At 37.4% G+C, this 16,909-nt stretch overlaps 1 protein-coding gene across 1 annotated transcript in view; it reads right to left on the bottom strand.

The window, feature by feature from the left end:
* The window catches only part of LOC126234384 (torsin-1A-like), an 89,201-nt gene that overhangs the window by 22,556 nt on the left and 49,736 nt on the right, over nucleotides 1-16,909 (bottom strand). Inside the window, exon 4 of the mRNA XM_049943071.1 lies at nucleotides 10,778-10,926. Coding sequence (XP_049799028.1) covers nucleotides 10,778-10,926 — 149 coding nt within the window. The remainder of the gene's footprint in view (nucleotides 1-10,777; nucleotides 10,927-16,909) is intronic.

Below are 16,909 nucleotides of genomic sequence, written 5' to 3' on the forward strand. Positions count from 1 at the left end.
TAATATGAGACGGAATTCAGGTCGAATGAATGACGATACAGCTACAGTAGTTTGGTTCGAGCCGTAAGCTTAGCAGTTAAGCTTTACCAGGTAGCCATTGCTATGCGTCAGGCGCTCCGTCCTTATTTATGCGGGTACCCTTCGTTTTTCACGTGCTTCGTCTGGTTTGAATTGATTGCTTATTTTTCCCAGATCTGATAATTGCCGTTCTCTTTGTTATAGGTGTTTTCGTCACTCGAAGCTGAAAATGCATTACTGTACTGTGTCATGCATTGTTTGTCGCATTCCGATAATGAATGTTCACGACCTGTCGCCGCTAGCGGCATGGTTTGCTTTTGTGCGTGCTACCGCCGCTTACAATAAAAAAAAAAAAGAGAGAGTAATTGTCTCAGTAGCGAAACAATGGCAAGAGACTGCTATTTTTTGTTATTTACACTGCTGCTTTCTTTGATAATGATCAACAAGAACCAAATAATAAACTGCGTATGATAGATGATGTTCTGAACGAGAGTTTAGCGAAAATTTTTCTCCGTTTGAAAATCTTTGCAGACGCCTCTTTAGTACATTATTTTCTGCACAGAAATTAGAGTCATCTTAGATTTAAAAATCTAGTCAATTGCTGTGCTTCATTTCTGACTGTATCACTATTAGGCATAAGAATAATACGAATATGAACATGACATATGTGTATACTTCCGCGTTTGTGTTGTCTCACTCTAGTTTCGTAGTTTATTAGGCAGACAGGATTTAAATGAGATAGCAGCAAACACGAAAGAATGCATGGCAAAATGTTTATATTCGTATTATTCTTATGGTGAAGAGAATACTGCATGTGATTCAGAATTCACAAAAGTTCCCATTAGCAACCATCTCTTCTCACAGGTAGAAAAAAAAATCAGAACGTAGAATTGGCCGTACTGACAAACATCGCAAACGGTCTTGCCAGTCGGATTTTCGTAGTACATTGAAAAGCTGCTACATTCGAAGATGAACAATACGGAATTTGTATTTACTTCGTTGGATAATGTATGAAAATGTGGTCGAAATTCGGGGCGGAGAAAAAAGCTCGTCTTCCACCTTTTTTTTAAATTTATTTACTGACGCAGAGGTTTTGGCGCCAGTATTTATGTTTGTGCCTGTAAAGCATGCCTGTGTAGCGCTACATATATTCGACGGCAGAAGTTAGTTGTGGCGGCACCTACCAACATATTTCAGAACTTCCGCTTACTTTGCGCTCGATTCTAAGCCGCAGGCGGTTTTTTGGATTACAAAAACCGGAAAAAAAGTGCGGCTTAGATTCGAGTAAATACGGTACCCTTCTCAGTGTGGAAAGGAATACTTCAATATACTATTCCAAGTCCCCTCTTATAAGGCTTATTTGCAGCAGGTGTGGAAAACATTTTTGGCCCCACTATACATGTGGTACAATACACAGATGATATCTGCATGTATGCAGCATATATCAGCCTATAACTGTGCTGCTTATGGATAAATATGCAGCTGATCTACTACCTGAATGGTCCCTTAGGAAAGGTCTAAGTTTGTTCATTCAAAATGTTCTGTGGTTTTCTTTATACAAAATCCTCAAAGATAACCAATGAATATGGTAAGCATGGGATCTTTAAGTATGAACATCAGCACTATCTTGAATTGAACATGATAATCATTTTGTTACAAAAACAGAAAAAGCTCTGAATGTCTTATGCACTGTAAGTCATGTGTAGAGGGAGTCCAACTGAACGATCCTCATCATCTTATCTTATGGTCTAACACACAATGGGCTATGGAATTTTTGTATGTTTAAATATCCCAAAATGTGTACTGGTACTATATAATAAAAGCTAAATGTAATTAAATTTTGGGCTATTAAGCAGTGCCTAAGAGCAATGAAGTAATCACTAACTATTGCCTTTCTAATAGAAGCCAAAGAGATCAATACATAACTACGTACTAAAAATTTTCTGCTTCAAAGATCCATCATCATTAAGCATCCTGTCCTTCAACCTGAAGTTTTTTTATCTGCCAGTCAGAATGGGTCAAGAGTTTAGAGCTAACAGTGATGTACTAAATTACCTGAAAAGCCAATGGCCAGATTTTTTCATATACTGTTGGATCCAAAGCACATGAGGGAGTTTGTTGTGCATATTATTGCCTTAGGTTGCAGACAGACAAGAAGTTCCCATTACCACAACTGAGTAATATTTACACTGCAGAAGTACTAGTGATTAAAAAAGCAATTAATTTTTGAACTGAAAAAAGGAACAAAACATTAACTCTAACTGACAATAGAAGTTCTTTGGAGTATTTATAGCATCAAAAGTGGAAAGCTAATAACAGCTCTATTTAAGATGTGGTGGAATTAATAATGAAAACAAAAAATAAAAATAAAAAAAGCAGTTTGCCTAATAGGGGTAAATGAGCACTCAAGTATCTAGCATAATGAAGCAGTAGTTGGTCTTACGAAAGACAGCATCAAAGAAGGGAACCTGCTATGTACACAGCTCCAGTGTTCTGATTTTCTCCACGTTTCATGAAGAGAGGCATCATTCGTACTATGTGAACTGCGATGGCAAATATTGCAGCAGAAAAAAGGCTTTTCGTTCCTTTCATTGCAAAACATTATACCAACAAAACCATAGTACAGCCAGAAAAATCTCCCAAGGAGATATGTGACATCAATTATTAGAATAAGATACGAACACGCATGTTTCCCTGCATACCTCTATAGCATTGGAGTGATAGACTGTCTCACATGCAGCAAACATCCAGAAGAAGACAGATCTTAACAATATCATTTTGGGATGTTCCAAATATGCTTCACATCAAAATAAACTGCAGGAAAACCTCACAAAAATTAAGATTTTCTAGCCAACAAATATTAAGGCCTTAATGAGTGACAACATCAAAATTAAGGGTCCAATAGCTCAAATAATATACACTTAAAAATTTTAATTGTAATCTCTAACTTATGCAATTGTAATGGCTGTATTGCTTCCTGCAAAATTAAATAAATAAATAATAAATCTCCATTTATTTCTCTGTTTACCATTATACTTGTCTGTGCCTCATTTTCTTTTTTTCTTACCTTTTCCTCACTTCAATTTATTGTATTTTACTTTTTCTGTTTTTTAGTCCCCAACACAAACACAGGGCTTATAAGTTTAATGTGTGTGTCTGTCTGTGGCTTTCTAGCTCCCAGATGAAAGGACTAATTTTAATTTAAAAGCTGGTTTAATCAGAGTGGTTCTTAGCTACATTCAAAGAAAGTCTGTGCAGCCATTTAAATTTCATCAGCTAAAGTAAATAAAAATTTTTCCACCAGTGTGCTCTCTTGATATCCACTATGTAATATGCAAAGAGCTACACCAAGTTACGTAGTACCGGATTATAGAGCTCAAAAAGATCCAAATAAAAGTCCATGAGAATATATGTTTATCTTCTACAGTTGACCAACAATGATGATTTTTGTTTTTTGAAGTTGGCCGTTTCAGCACCTACAAAGCACAAAAAGGGTGACTGTGACTCAACTGTAAAAGATAAATATATGCTCTCAAAGACTTTTTTGTAGTTGTATTTTGAGGTCTACTCTCAGTACTAAATCAAATGATTTTTGCCAAACAGTTTACGCAAACTACTGCAAAACAGTGCAATGACAGCCCACTTTCTTGTGATTGATTCAGAATCATCCCCACTGCTTATTGCTCATGTTATCTACATTAGCTAAACATGTTCTAATTACATACACTAATCCATATACTAATCTCTGCAAAGTATCTGTGTGAACGTGGGGACAGAGTGTCGATTGTACTGTGTCTGCTATTGAAACATAAAGTATAAAAATCATGAAATAAAACTTAAATTAAAAATTTAAGAAAAAAAGACAAAAACCTCTACAATGTGAAAAAAAAAATGTATTGCACCCTTTAAGTTTAATATAAGTAGTAATATCTTGATCTAAGTATCATCGCATTGGGGCACTAAAAAATAAATGAAATAAAATCTAGAAATGATAAAGTATGACATTTAAATACAGCTAAGCTACCTAGGCAATGTAGATAAATATCAAAACAACAATATCTAATCACTGAGTCCAAGTCCAAATGAACTTACTCTGAAAAATTCGCAATATAGACACACCCATCAAACGATGCCTGCCCTCACACGACTGCCCTTCAGGTCACTGTACTTGGTCATGCCTGCATGCACTCTTGGTTTAATGAAGTGAGAGTTAGCACACTATCATCAAACCATTGCAGAACAAGGCCTCATAAGATAAATTAATGCCTCAAACTACTTATGTAATTATGTAAAAATGTGATAAAATAAACAGCTAACTCTACTCATTAACAATGTTAGGCTAATTAAAGACGTATTTGTTTTCATATTTTATATAACAAGTAATTGTAACTTATATGTGCTGTTGTGATGTGTGAATGCAGGATGCACAGGACTGGAAGACATAACACCAAGCAGAATAGAAATGGGCAGTCTGTTCCTGAATCGATTCTTTCTAAAGACTGGATGACGGATGATTTGGAAAAAGTGAATGGTAGCTCAACTGATTTCAAAATGCATCTCTGGTGGCTGTAATGAGCGGAATGAAAATTCTACTCTAGGCTGCTACAATGGCACCCCTCCTCACATCCTTAAGAAAATGTTTCCCAAGCTACATAAAATACATACACCATATGCACATGTGAATTTGCATTCCTTGCTCATACATAAAGCATTTCTCTTCCATGAAAACACAAAGTAAAGAAAGCACCATTTTTTTTTCTCGATTTATTGCCTGGTGGCAGTACCCATTCAGCCATCTCAACAGTAATACTAATTATGATGATATGAAAGTAAACACAACACTTTGCCCAGTCTCCGAGTGAAACAAAATTCCTTGACCCTACTGGAAATCAAACCTGAGTCCCTTTTGTTTCAGAATATGCCGTGTTGACCGTGCAGCTACTGGGGGGAGACGAGACGAAAGTGCTTCAGTACAAAACATTAACGCGGAAAACACTTCCAGCATGATGTTCCTGCTCTTGAGTTCAAAAGAATATCTGAGATTTCAGAATCTCAATACATGTTTACATACTTTTGAGTGAGTTTTTCTTTCTTATCCTCTGACTTAGCGCCACACTCGGAATGTGTTGCCAGTGATTATAAAAGCTGCAATCGTCAGCCACCGTGGGGTCAGTGCGTATCGCAAAGCGGTCCAGACATCACTCCCCTCCCAACAGCTCAGGCTCCCCACCACTCTCATTGATCAGACCCTGGGTCATCTCACTGGCTCACTGCTCCCCAACACTCTCAGGAATGAGATTGAAAGGTAGTTCTCTAGCTTAGAACTCCCCATCACTCTTACAGATCGGACTGCAAACTAGCTCACTGCTCCCCACCAAGGCAACTAGTTCCTGCAGACAGGATTACATGGAGCAGACCACACGGCGACTTGAGTAGTCACTCCATTCTCTGCGCTCTTGGGAAAGTGATACAGCTTGCAACTTGCTTTCTTGACCAAACACCTCTCCATCCAAATTCAGCTCTTTATTCTTTGTGTTCTTATTTGATTTGTTCCAGTTGTTCTTCTTGTGTTGTTGCTCTTCTGTTTTCTTGTTGCATGAGCTTATTAGGTGTATTATTTTGTCTTCTTCTACGTCTGTTGCATTTATAGTTGTTGTTGTTGGTGGTAAGTTGGTAGTCTTTATGAAGGTTTTAATTACTCTGGGTGTAGAGAATACTAAATATAACAGTATGTATAACACACAATTTTTTAAACATACATGACAGCCCATATATAAAGGTTGTCTCAAGAGAAATGGTCAATATTCAGAGATATGACAGGAATGATCATTTGAAGCAAAAAACTAAGTATGGACATATGTTCTATTCCAAATGTTTTCTGAGATGGAACATAGTTAAAATTAGTTTTGTACATTTTTCTCGGACAACATGAAATCCACAGCCTCTAGAGAAAACTTCTTGCAGTATAAAATTAAACTACATTAAATTTCCTTCAAACAGGTCCTATTCATTTTTTCCAAGGAGTTACAGGTTGTGTGAAGAGAACAAGAGAATGCTGAAAATCTTGTGCAACGTGCATGTGTCAAGGTGTAGATAAGCAAGTTTGCGACAATTTCCTGACTTGATAGACCACGTGTCCTGCATCAAATTATTCGTCTTGATTTAATCTAAACTACTATGGTACATTGTAAATGATGACAAGGTACTCAATAATAAAGAAAATAAGTAATAATGTCCATTACATATCTGTCTTGGAAACTATTTACAACAGGGTGTATGTCCACATGATGTATTTTGATTCAAATGATCGTTCCTGTTATAACCTTGAAATTGACCATTCATTCTGGGACAACATGTATATTATGTTTAATTTTTTATTTATCCATTTAACCTCAACAAGTTAATGCCTTCAGGACCCCTCTTACATCAGACCATAGTTTTATATGTAATTATAAACCTTATTAAAATAAGTTGCTTAAAAAAATCATAATATTTTTAACATGATATCTCTTCTTTCCTCTGTATATATAAAGCATTTGCCTGTTACACCCTCTTGGTTGAAATTGTTGATTTTCCTCACTCTTCCTAAAGTTCTTCTGCCCACTGGGTAATAATTATCACCAGTTTTGGTAATATGTCGTCTTCCATTCTTGTGACATAATCTATCCAGTTGTTTCTGTATTCTTTAATCTGCTCAATTATGTTTTTCATTCTCAGTTCTTTTCTGATGTCTTCATTCACTCTCCCCTCAGACAGAATGTCCCCAGCTACTCTTCTTAGAATTTAGATTTCTAGTGATTGTAGTCTGATGGGAATAAGTGTTTCTGCTTTATTGTCCAGGCAAGAGCTAGCAGTCTAGGGAGCAGTAGTTATTATGAGCAGTAATGGGTCAACAACAAGCTTGACCATTTGGACTGTGACTCCATCCTGTAGAGTAAATGCTGAGCTGAAGGATTTTTTGACAACGTTGTCAGCTCAAGAAAGAATTTTTTGCTACTACTATAATTTACCTCCACAAAGTAATCAGTAAGTCGGTGTTTTGTTTACAGTTCAAAAAAGGTTATCATTAAAGTCAAGTACTTCGTCAGTTCCTTTGTTGGGACAATAGGATCAGCTGCAGCTTCTACTTTGCCTACTCCTCCCTTGATCACAGAAGCTTTTTGATAAGGACAAGAGGTTATCTGTAAGCCCAATGTGCAGTGTCTCTCAGATTCATTAATTGTTTTCACTCTTTTGTTAGTCAAGTTGCAGGTTTTCTCTTCAGGTTCTGATCTTTGAAGGAGCATATTTATTGTGTAATAGAGTTACTTTGGTAGTAAATCCATGGAGTTGGTCTTTCACATCCAGGTATTGTATGGAAGTCATCTCTCAAATTGTCTCTTGTGCCTCTGCTGCAAGTTCAGGCATACTGATACATTTAAAGTATCTGTATGTTGGCACAGTTTATTCCTTGCATATGAATATTATGTTGTAAGCTGGCATTACAGGAACAAATTTCTTTGCTTGTGGATTTTGTGGCAAATATATGTATGGGGACCGGACTACAGGCTGCATTAGCAAGCTGGAATACTTTTAATTTGAAGGAGAAACTACACACTTTAACTTCACAGTGAAAGGGCAGAATATTTATGTTAGTGTTCCTTGTATTATTTGTATGCTCCAAAGTTGGATCGAATTTTGAAAGGTCACTTTTGAAACATTCTATCCCGCCTACTTCTGGAGATCTGTAGAGGATGCACATTAGGCAAATTTTCTTAAGGGGTATGATATTTATGAACATATACTTGACTTGTTTGTCTTCATTAGTAATGGATGTGAGTAGCATGGTTGGCAATAAGTTAAAGCACTTGTAAGCCACTGTTGCACCTGCTCATCTCGGGAGTCTATACTTAGGGAACTGGAGAGTATGCTTGGCTCGAGCCAGGTGTCCACATTCATTAGAAGAAAGACACGGACGTCAATATTCTGAAATATTTGGCAGAGTTCATCAAAACGAGTTGAAAGTGACGGCCAACTACGTTCTACAGTAACAATACTGGCACACTGGTAGAACTAGTGGCTGCATGAATAGAAAAGTTCGTAGCTCCTAAAGCACAGGCTTTAGAGTTCATCTGCAATACTTTTTTCCAGCCTTTGCCTACACCATCATCCTGACACCTCTTGTTCACATGCTATGTAGCTCACATTCAGATATCATATTATTCAAAATTTTTATCTTTCAGCAGTGAAATCCTTGCATATTATCAGTCTTGCCTTCACTAGTTTCTTAATCACTATAACTGTTTCAGACCTTTTTGTACAAGATGTAAGCTTAATTATTGTTGGTCTACGTTCTGCAGATCACATCACTTTACAACCTAATCTATAACTTCTGATCACAGAATGTGCTGCATGTATATTTGTTCTCGCTATAAGCTTTTACAATTTAAAATGGCTATGTTAATAGTAAATATTTTAATTTTAGCAGTGTACTTTTCAGTGCTGCACAACAATATGTCATCCACATTGCCTTCGCCTATAAGAATTACGAGTGATGTTTGGTATCATTTTACCAAAATGGAAGAAAAAGGGAAATGTTGCTGCTGTCAGCAGATAATTGCCATGACTTCTGGCTCATCATCAAACCTGAGGAGGTATCTAACATCAAAGCATCCTACAATACCTCTGGAACGATGTGGATCAGGAAGCCGATCAAGATCGCCATCAGTCGATGTAGAAATTCGAGAAATCATTTCTTGTGAACAATCCTCACTGACATCTTTTTATGCTTTGCCCAAATTACAATTTACAAACTCAAAAAAAACATTGTCAAACTCTCTAATGCCCAGTTTGCATAATGAGCTATTTGATAGAATTAAAAATGACTTGACCACTCCAAAGGCAGTCTGCCTTTCGTCTGATACATGGACGAGGGCAAATATCATTAGTTTCTATGCACTCACTGCACATTTCATAGATGAGAAGAGTGAACTAAAGTCATGTCTTTTAGAGTGCACACTTTTCGAAGACAGGTACACTACAGAAAACCTCTCAAACTGAGTAACGTCTGTTATCCCAAATACAATATCAATTTTAAAATCACTTCCGTAATAACAGAAGATATAGAGATAGAAATAAAGAATATCCGCAAAAAATAGAGTCATTGGTTGATAATTTGCTTAACGGGTTATCAGAGTGCTTTGGGGTTATCTTCAGCAATGAGTTGATTAGTCAGGCAACATTACTGGACCCCAGTTCAGAAGACAAAACATTTCAGAACGGCTACATGAAGGATATTGCAGAAATGAAAACATTGGTTGTTCAACAAGAAAAAACAGAGTTCATTTGTCAAATAGTTACCACTGTGACACATGAGACTACTTCAAACTAGGAGTAGTTCAGTGAAACTATTACTCAGCTTCAAGCAAGTCACGACCCAGAAAGTGCGGCATTTGTTGAACTGGACAAATATTAAGTGGAGGGAAATTTGCCTATAAACAGCAATCCCTTAAACTGGTGGGAAATAAGAAAATTGCTGTGGCTAGTGCTGTATCAACTGGTTCTAATAGTGTTATGTATCACAGCAACATCAGTGGCTTGTGAATGAATATTTTCAAAAGCAGGACAAATGTGCACTAAGAAGACAAAGAGACTCGCATTGACTAAAATGGGTCAAATTTTATTGATCAAAGACAATACTGATTAATTTTTCCTTTATGGAAACATATATGGTGATACTAACTGTGTGATGATTGCAGATACACTTCAATTACAGTTGATATAATTTTTATATATTTTTTTCCAATGAACGCATCAAAATATAACAAGAATCAGTCGTCATTCTTAAAATTTTTCTACTTCATAAAAAAATTTGCGATTTTGTTGTGATATTTATAATTTTTACAGCAGATGAAATTTAAAACACTTATATCTGACAACTACTAGGGACGTAACACAAAATTATTACTCTTCTTTACACGTTCTTTCAAAATAGAACCAAATCTGATAAAAAGACAGGTTAAGTGACCTGAATTAAAAAGGCACTTATTTTTGTGAATGAGTGGTGAGTGCTGAGTCATGAAAAAGAGCTAGTTCATTTTAGTGACTGACCAGTTGTGATCCGATCTCTGGAAAGGACAATTTTGATCATCTGTAAACCAGAATAGGCTTATACCCAGCAATAATTTTTTTTCCTTAACCATCCCTCCGATGTGACGATGCTTGGGTATCAAAATATTACCACTTATATTACACTTAAAGGAAGGGGCAACACTTTTAGAGGTTTTTTGTGTCAGGGTATTTTTCAATTTTTAATTTTTTTATTGCCCTGTTTTATTGATATCTCAATGAGAGTGACCTCCATAATTTCTGAAAAGAACGTCACTGGTCAGGAGCCAACAAAAAAGTCAAATTGCTGCTAAATGTGTTACAAAAATTGACGCTACATCAATAATATGTCCACGCCATAAGTAAAGCTAGAATAATAAATATCAAAACTATATTTGAGTAAATTTATGAGGCACAAAGCAGAAACACGTATTCTGCCATTTTTGCAAATGAAGCTTCCAATCGATCAGCAGCACTTAATAAGTGTGGTTTTAATGATATGTTAACTCTGTTATCTAAGACACAAAAGACTATCATATGTAAAAATGCATGTAGGTAAAATTACACTACATTTAAAGTTATCTTTACATTTTTAAACGTGAAATCAGGAACAATGGAACATAAAAGACATTTTCAAATTTGTTAAATTTTTATGATAAATGCAATACTTTACCTTTTTCATTGAAGGAACCAAGTCGTATTAATTCTTCAAAATCACTTAAGCTAAGTTCCTCACGTTTACTCCCATTATTATATAGATCTATCATCTTGTCTAGAATTGCTTTACTTCCAGTGTCAGAGATGAATATGAAAACTGAATTCCTGTAAAACAGCAAAATATTCTAGTCAAGAAATGAGCCTCAAAGAAGGCATTAGGTTATCAATACAGTACAATTTGATTTTAAATTTATGCTGTACAGAAAAAAGGCAATTATATTGAACAAAAGAAGCCTGCAAAAATGGGAAAACTGAGTGATTTTAAGTATGAATTGGGTGTACATCCATTCTATTCGCCCAGTTAGAATCTTCTGACTTTGAGCTATTCTCACATATAAAAAAGCTGATGGGTGAAAGACACTATGATTCCAATGAAGAGGTTATTATAGGCATATGCGCATATTTTGTAGACATTATGGTATTGCACATTAGAGGTGGAATCTATTTACTGGAAAAACATTAGATAAAGCTGACTGACATTGAAAGAGATCACACAAAATAGCAACACTAACAGAACAGGCCACATAGGTGTACTGCACAAAGGGTTGAGGCAGTTAAGTTGGCAGTGGTGTTTGCAGTGACAGCTGCACAGAACTTATCAGTGACAGCAGCCCTGCTCCACTTGCCTCGGATGCCATCTTGTTGTGTTTCCTGAGTACCTCATTCTCCTCCTTAATTATACCGAGAGCATGTTTCAAGGATTTGTTGTGAATGTAGCTGCGGTCACAGTTTGACAGTTGGTTTTCGGTTCTTATTTGGAAGGCTTCAGCAAAGACAAAGAGATGACTTCTGAAATTGGTGGAACATCATCAGCTATGTTGTGTTTACCAAATCTGCAGCTGCTGCCACAAACTTTGCCACCGACTTGGCTGATGCATGCCTTAATGTGTGGTCTGCATATGTAATGCAATGCAGCTCTGTGTGTGTGTGTGTGTGTGTGTGTGTGTGTGTGTGTGTGTATGCACGTGCACGCGCACGCACGCACGGGGGGAACTAAGATCACCCACATGTCCCCAGGAAGTCGGTTTTTCAATGCACTTGTTACTGGTGACAGGATTGCTTGCCAAAATATTGTGCCCACTGAACACTACGAACACATGATATGTCCCGTCAATAAATAAGGCAGGAGAAGCTGAATAATTACAATGTCTACATGTTTTATCTAAATTGCATGGTCTCTCTTAGCAGGTACATGAAATTCCTACAAAGTTCGTTAGTACTATTTGGCCACAATAAGCTGACCCTTTTTACTACTGCTGCCAGTAGTGGAGAAAATTGGCACTATTTGTAAGATATCCATTTGTCTCCAAGTGCTCCAATACATCTGCTCATGCCAGCCATGCTCCCATGTAAGCACTAAACCCAGATAGCAGGAGGCAAGCCACACCTCCCACTGTACTCAACAACCACTGCATGAAGGATCACCTTACTGTGCCCAAACGGTAAGCAAGCATAAGAATGTCTCAGCTTCTGTTTTCTCTATCTCAGTTCCATCATATTTAGGCCACTATGGCAAAGTAAACCTAACAAAGGTGGATGGATATGTAGGCACAGACAGAGGGTCATGCAGGAAGACAGACAGACAGACAGACAGAGAGAGAGAGAGAGAGAGAGAGCAAATGTTTCTGTAGTGTGTGCCAGGTTAAATATTTGTCCATGACAGCATGCATATCACTTCAATGTATTAAATGTTTCTGGGAAAAATAAATTTTAATATTACTAGTAACATTACCTCCATCAGCAGTGCTACAAATGTACTAGAACATTTTTGCAATGGAATGTTTTCCTTATTATTTGCAATAACTTCCACTGCACTTAAATGTGCTCATCCTTCAACATTCCTCATCTCTTTTTCTCATATGCCATCTAGCAGCTGGGAGCATTTATCACCCTACAACAAAAAGATCCCCATTTCTTGAAATGTGTCATATTCATTCTGTCTGAAATTTTGCCCACCACACCTAGAATAGCTTTCCATCACCCTCCCAATCTCCGCAGTATTCTTGTCAGACCCTATGTTCCTTCTGCATCTATCTCCCTAACCTATGGCTCCTACCCCTGTGACAGTCCCCACTGTAAGACTTGCCCTATGCACCTTCCTACTACCACCTATAACAGCTCGGTAACTGGAAAAACATATACCATCAAAGGGAGAGCCACCTGTGAAACAACACAAGTCATATACCAGCTGTTACATAAACATTGTTTGACCTTCTACACTGGCATGACTACCACCAAATTATCAGTTAGGATGAAAGGGCATAGGCAGGGAGTGTATACTGGCAACTCACAATATCCTATTGCAGAGCATGCTCTACAACATGACATTCGGGACCTCTACACCTGTTTCACCACACGCACCATATGGATTTTTCCCCCAGACACCAGTTTCTCAGAACTCCGCAGATGGGAACTAGCACTACAACATGTCCTTCGTACTTGCCATCCAACTAGCCTTAATTTATGTTAATTTGTTCCTTCTCAGCATTTCTTCACTGTAACTACTCTTTGCTTCACTCTGTTTTAGTTTTCTACATCTTTCATTGTTTTTCCCATCTATTTTTCACTGACCCCTCCCACCTCTGTTACGTACAATGCACTTAGCTTTTCACTGTTATTAACTCATGCATGATGTTTAAGCAGTAATCTCTGGCTGCATATTACCCTGTCTTCCTCCTTTAAGCTCTCAAATTTTCAAATCTCATCCAATGCAGTCCTCAAGAATCAGACTTTCCTTCTCATGACAGACGGTAAGTCTCCCCTGACCCACGGTTCTGGGTGGCTTTCCCGAAATCTACCCCTTTTCCTAGACCTCTCTAGTTCTTTTCCTTCACCCCTCTTCTTTCCCCTTCAAGCCTTCTGCATGAAGAAGGAGCCATTGGCTCCCGAAGCTTGCCGATTACAACAGTCTTTTATGTGTGTGTTCTGTCACCGCTTGTGATTAGATTTTTTAATTATTGTGAATGTTGGAGAATAGGTATCACTGTACATAGAGCAACATTATCACTCACAATGGTGATGTTTTCAACAGACTGATTAACATGAAGATGCCCCGAGCATTTAATGGTGACAACTGAAATGGTTTTCTCAAATTTAGCAGTCAGTCTCTTTACAGTCAACTTATTCAGTGCATTACGTTGATCAAATGTTCCATGGAGTTTGCAAACAGTATCTGCACAGTAATCACTGCATTTGTAATAAGTTTCCACTATGACAACATGCTGTTGTGTGTGAAGCACTCCATTACTAACCACAAAGAAAACAAATGATAACTCTGCAAAAATCAGTGCCACCAACTAACTAAAACAGAAACTGTGGGCATTTAAAAAGTTGCGTCCTGTATGAGGCACCCTTTATAATGGCACAGAGGGCAACTGTCCTTGTTTTGTTGTATAATACATTGCTGAGTATTATGAATGGTGATTCTATACCAATGGTTATGACTCCTGGCAACAATTAAGCTGACATCAGAGATCCACTCTTCATGTCTTTCCAACAACTTCTTACTTCTCCATAGCTCTTATGTCCCACACCTTTAATAATTTGGTCTATGTGTCTTAGCTGTGATCTTTTTTCAAGTCTCTTTCCATTAACATATCCCTCTATTATTACATTCAGGATTATCTCATGTTTCATTATATGGCCTATGAGTTGCATTGTTCTTTTGACAACTGATTTCACAGCCTTCGTTTCTCACCCACTGTTAAGCACCATTTGATTTCTAATCATGTCAATCAACTTTATTTTGAGCTTGCACCTATAATACCACATATGAAAGGAAATTAGTTTCTTCTCTTCCTAAGTCTCCAGGCTCTACATTTCACAGCCATAATGTGCGACAGTCCAAATATAGGCTTTTAGTAACCATTTACTGATTTCAAGACTGGTGCTTTTTTAAGTTATTTTCTACTTCTTCCTCTCCCTCCTGCTGAAGGCAGTTTCTGCATCATCAGTTCTGCTTCTGACTTACGCTTTGCTCTGTCCATTCCCACTGATCTTATTTCCGTCAACTTGCTCCGATAGTTTGCTACGTATGCAAATTTGGACTTGGGCTTTCTCTTCTTTATTAACTGCTATCACTTATATTCCAAAATTATTTACTTTGAAATTATATTACTAGCCCTTAATCTTATCCATTTTAATTAACATGGATTCAAGATGTTGGGAGAGAAAATTGTAATCTTATCCATTTTAATTAACACAGTTTCAAGATACTGACACAGAAAATTGTACAGTATTCAAGAAGCCATTTCAACAACAGCAGCTAAAGAAAATACGTGCATAAATGCGGGTATTAGAAATTCCTCCCAGACATAAATTTCTGGATTCTTCACAAAAGCACTACAATAATCCACAGTTGCTAGAATACTATTAAAGGCACTCAAAAAAAAGTACCACTTGCTACAAAAAAATCATTCAATGACAATATATAGTGTAGAAAATAAAAGCAAAATAGAGTGGGATGTCATAAAACCAGAAACTGGAAAAGGCAGACAAGAAAAGTATACTAACATAGAGATCAAAGATGGGGGTAGAATAACAGCAAATCTGCAGGAACTGCTGAATTATGTACATGAATATTTCTCTAGTTTTGTAGAGAAGTAGCAATTAAATTGTCCTAAAACACATGCAGCACCTGCAATTTCTTACACAGCAAGTAAAATGATGCTTCCCAGAACAGAGCTTGAAACCTTAACAGCAAAACAGAAATTAAAAAATAAGAAATCATCATACCTCTCTGTTCTGAAGGCATGCGCAGAGAACATGCAAGCCCCATTGAGAAATATAGTAAATGATTCCTTCAGTTCATGTATTTTCTGAGAGCACCATAAGTACAAATAGGCTGTGCCCTTGCTAAAGAAAGGTAACGTGACAAGTACTGAAAACTACAGACCAGTTTCACTACTGTCTGTATGGTCAAAAATAGCAGAATTAATCATCAAAGATAGACTAATGGGTTACATGAATAAATACAACCTATTTAACAAAACACAGTTAAGTTTTAGAAGCAAAATATTGGCCATTACAGAGTTCACAGAAGTGATACTTGTAGCTTTTAACAAGGATGAGTGTGTTGTTGTTGTTGTTGTTGTGGTCTTCAGTCCGGAGACTGGTTTGATGCACCTCTCCATGCTACTCTATCCCGTGCAAGCTTCTTCATCTCCCAGTACCTACTCCAACCTACATCCTTCTGAATCTGTTTAGTGTATTCATCTCTTGGTCTCCCTCTACGATTTTTACCCTCCACACTGCCCTCCAATACTAAATTGGTGATCCCTTGATGCCTCAGAACATATCCTACCAACTGATCCCTTCTTCTAGTCAAGTTGTGCCACAAACTTCTCTTCTCCCCAATCCTATTCAATACCTCCTCATTAGTTATATGATCTACCCATCTAATCTTCAGGATGAGTGTATTATAGGAATATTCTTAGACGTGCCCAAGACTTTTTATACTGCTGATCATACAATACTATAAACAAACTAGAAGCACAAGATGAATGAGGGATAGCAAATGAGTGGATGCTGATGATACGTTTTTAGTAAAAAAATTAAATCAAACAATGGAAAATGCAGGACGGAATGTAACAATACCAGAGAAGGAAAGTTGCTACTCACCGTACAGTGGAGATGCTGAGTCATGATAGACACAGCAAAACAAAAAAATTCCAGACACCCTATGGATTCCAAACCAGCAACCTCCTTCCTGTCTCCATGACCAACCATATCCTCGCCCACAATTACTTCTCCTTCAAAGGCATTGCCTACAAACAAATCTGCAGTATGGCTATGGACACTTGCATGGCACCATCCTATGCTAATCTATTCATGAGCCATCTAGAGAAATCCTTCCTAAAAAACCAGAATCCTAAATGGCTCAGAGCACTATGCGACTTAACTTCTGAGGTCATCAGTCCCAGAATCCTAAACCCCTCACCTGGTTCAGATTCACTGATGACATCTTTGCTATTTGGATTGAAGGTGGGGACACCTAATTCACATTCCTCCAGAACCTCAGCCACTTCTCCCCCATTTGCTTCACCTGGTCCTACTCAACCCAACAAGCCACCTTCCAAGATGTTGACCT

This window comes from Schistocerca nitens, chromosome 2 (assembly GCF_023898315.1).
Source record: "Schistocerca nitens isolate TAMUIC-IGC-003100 chromosome 2, iqSchNite1.1, whole genome shotgun sequence".
NCBI lineage: Eukaryota > Metazoa > Arthropoda > Insecta > Orthoptera > Acrididae > Schistocerca > Schistocerca nitens.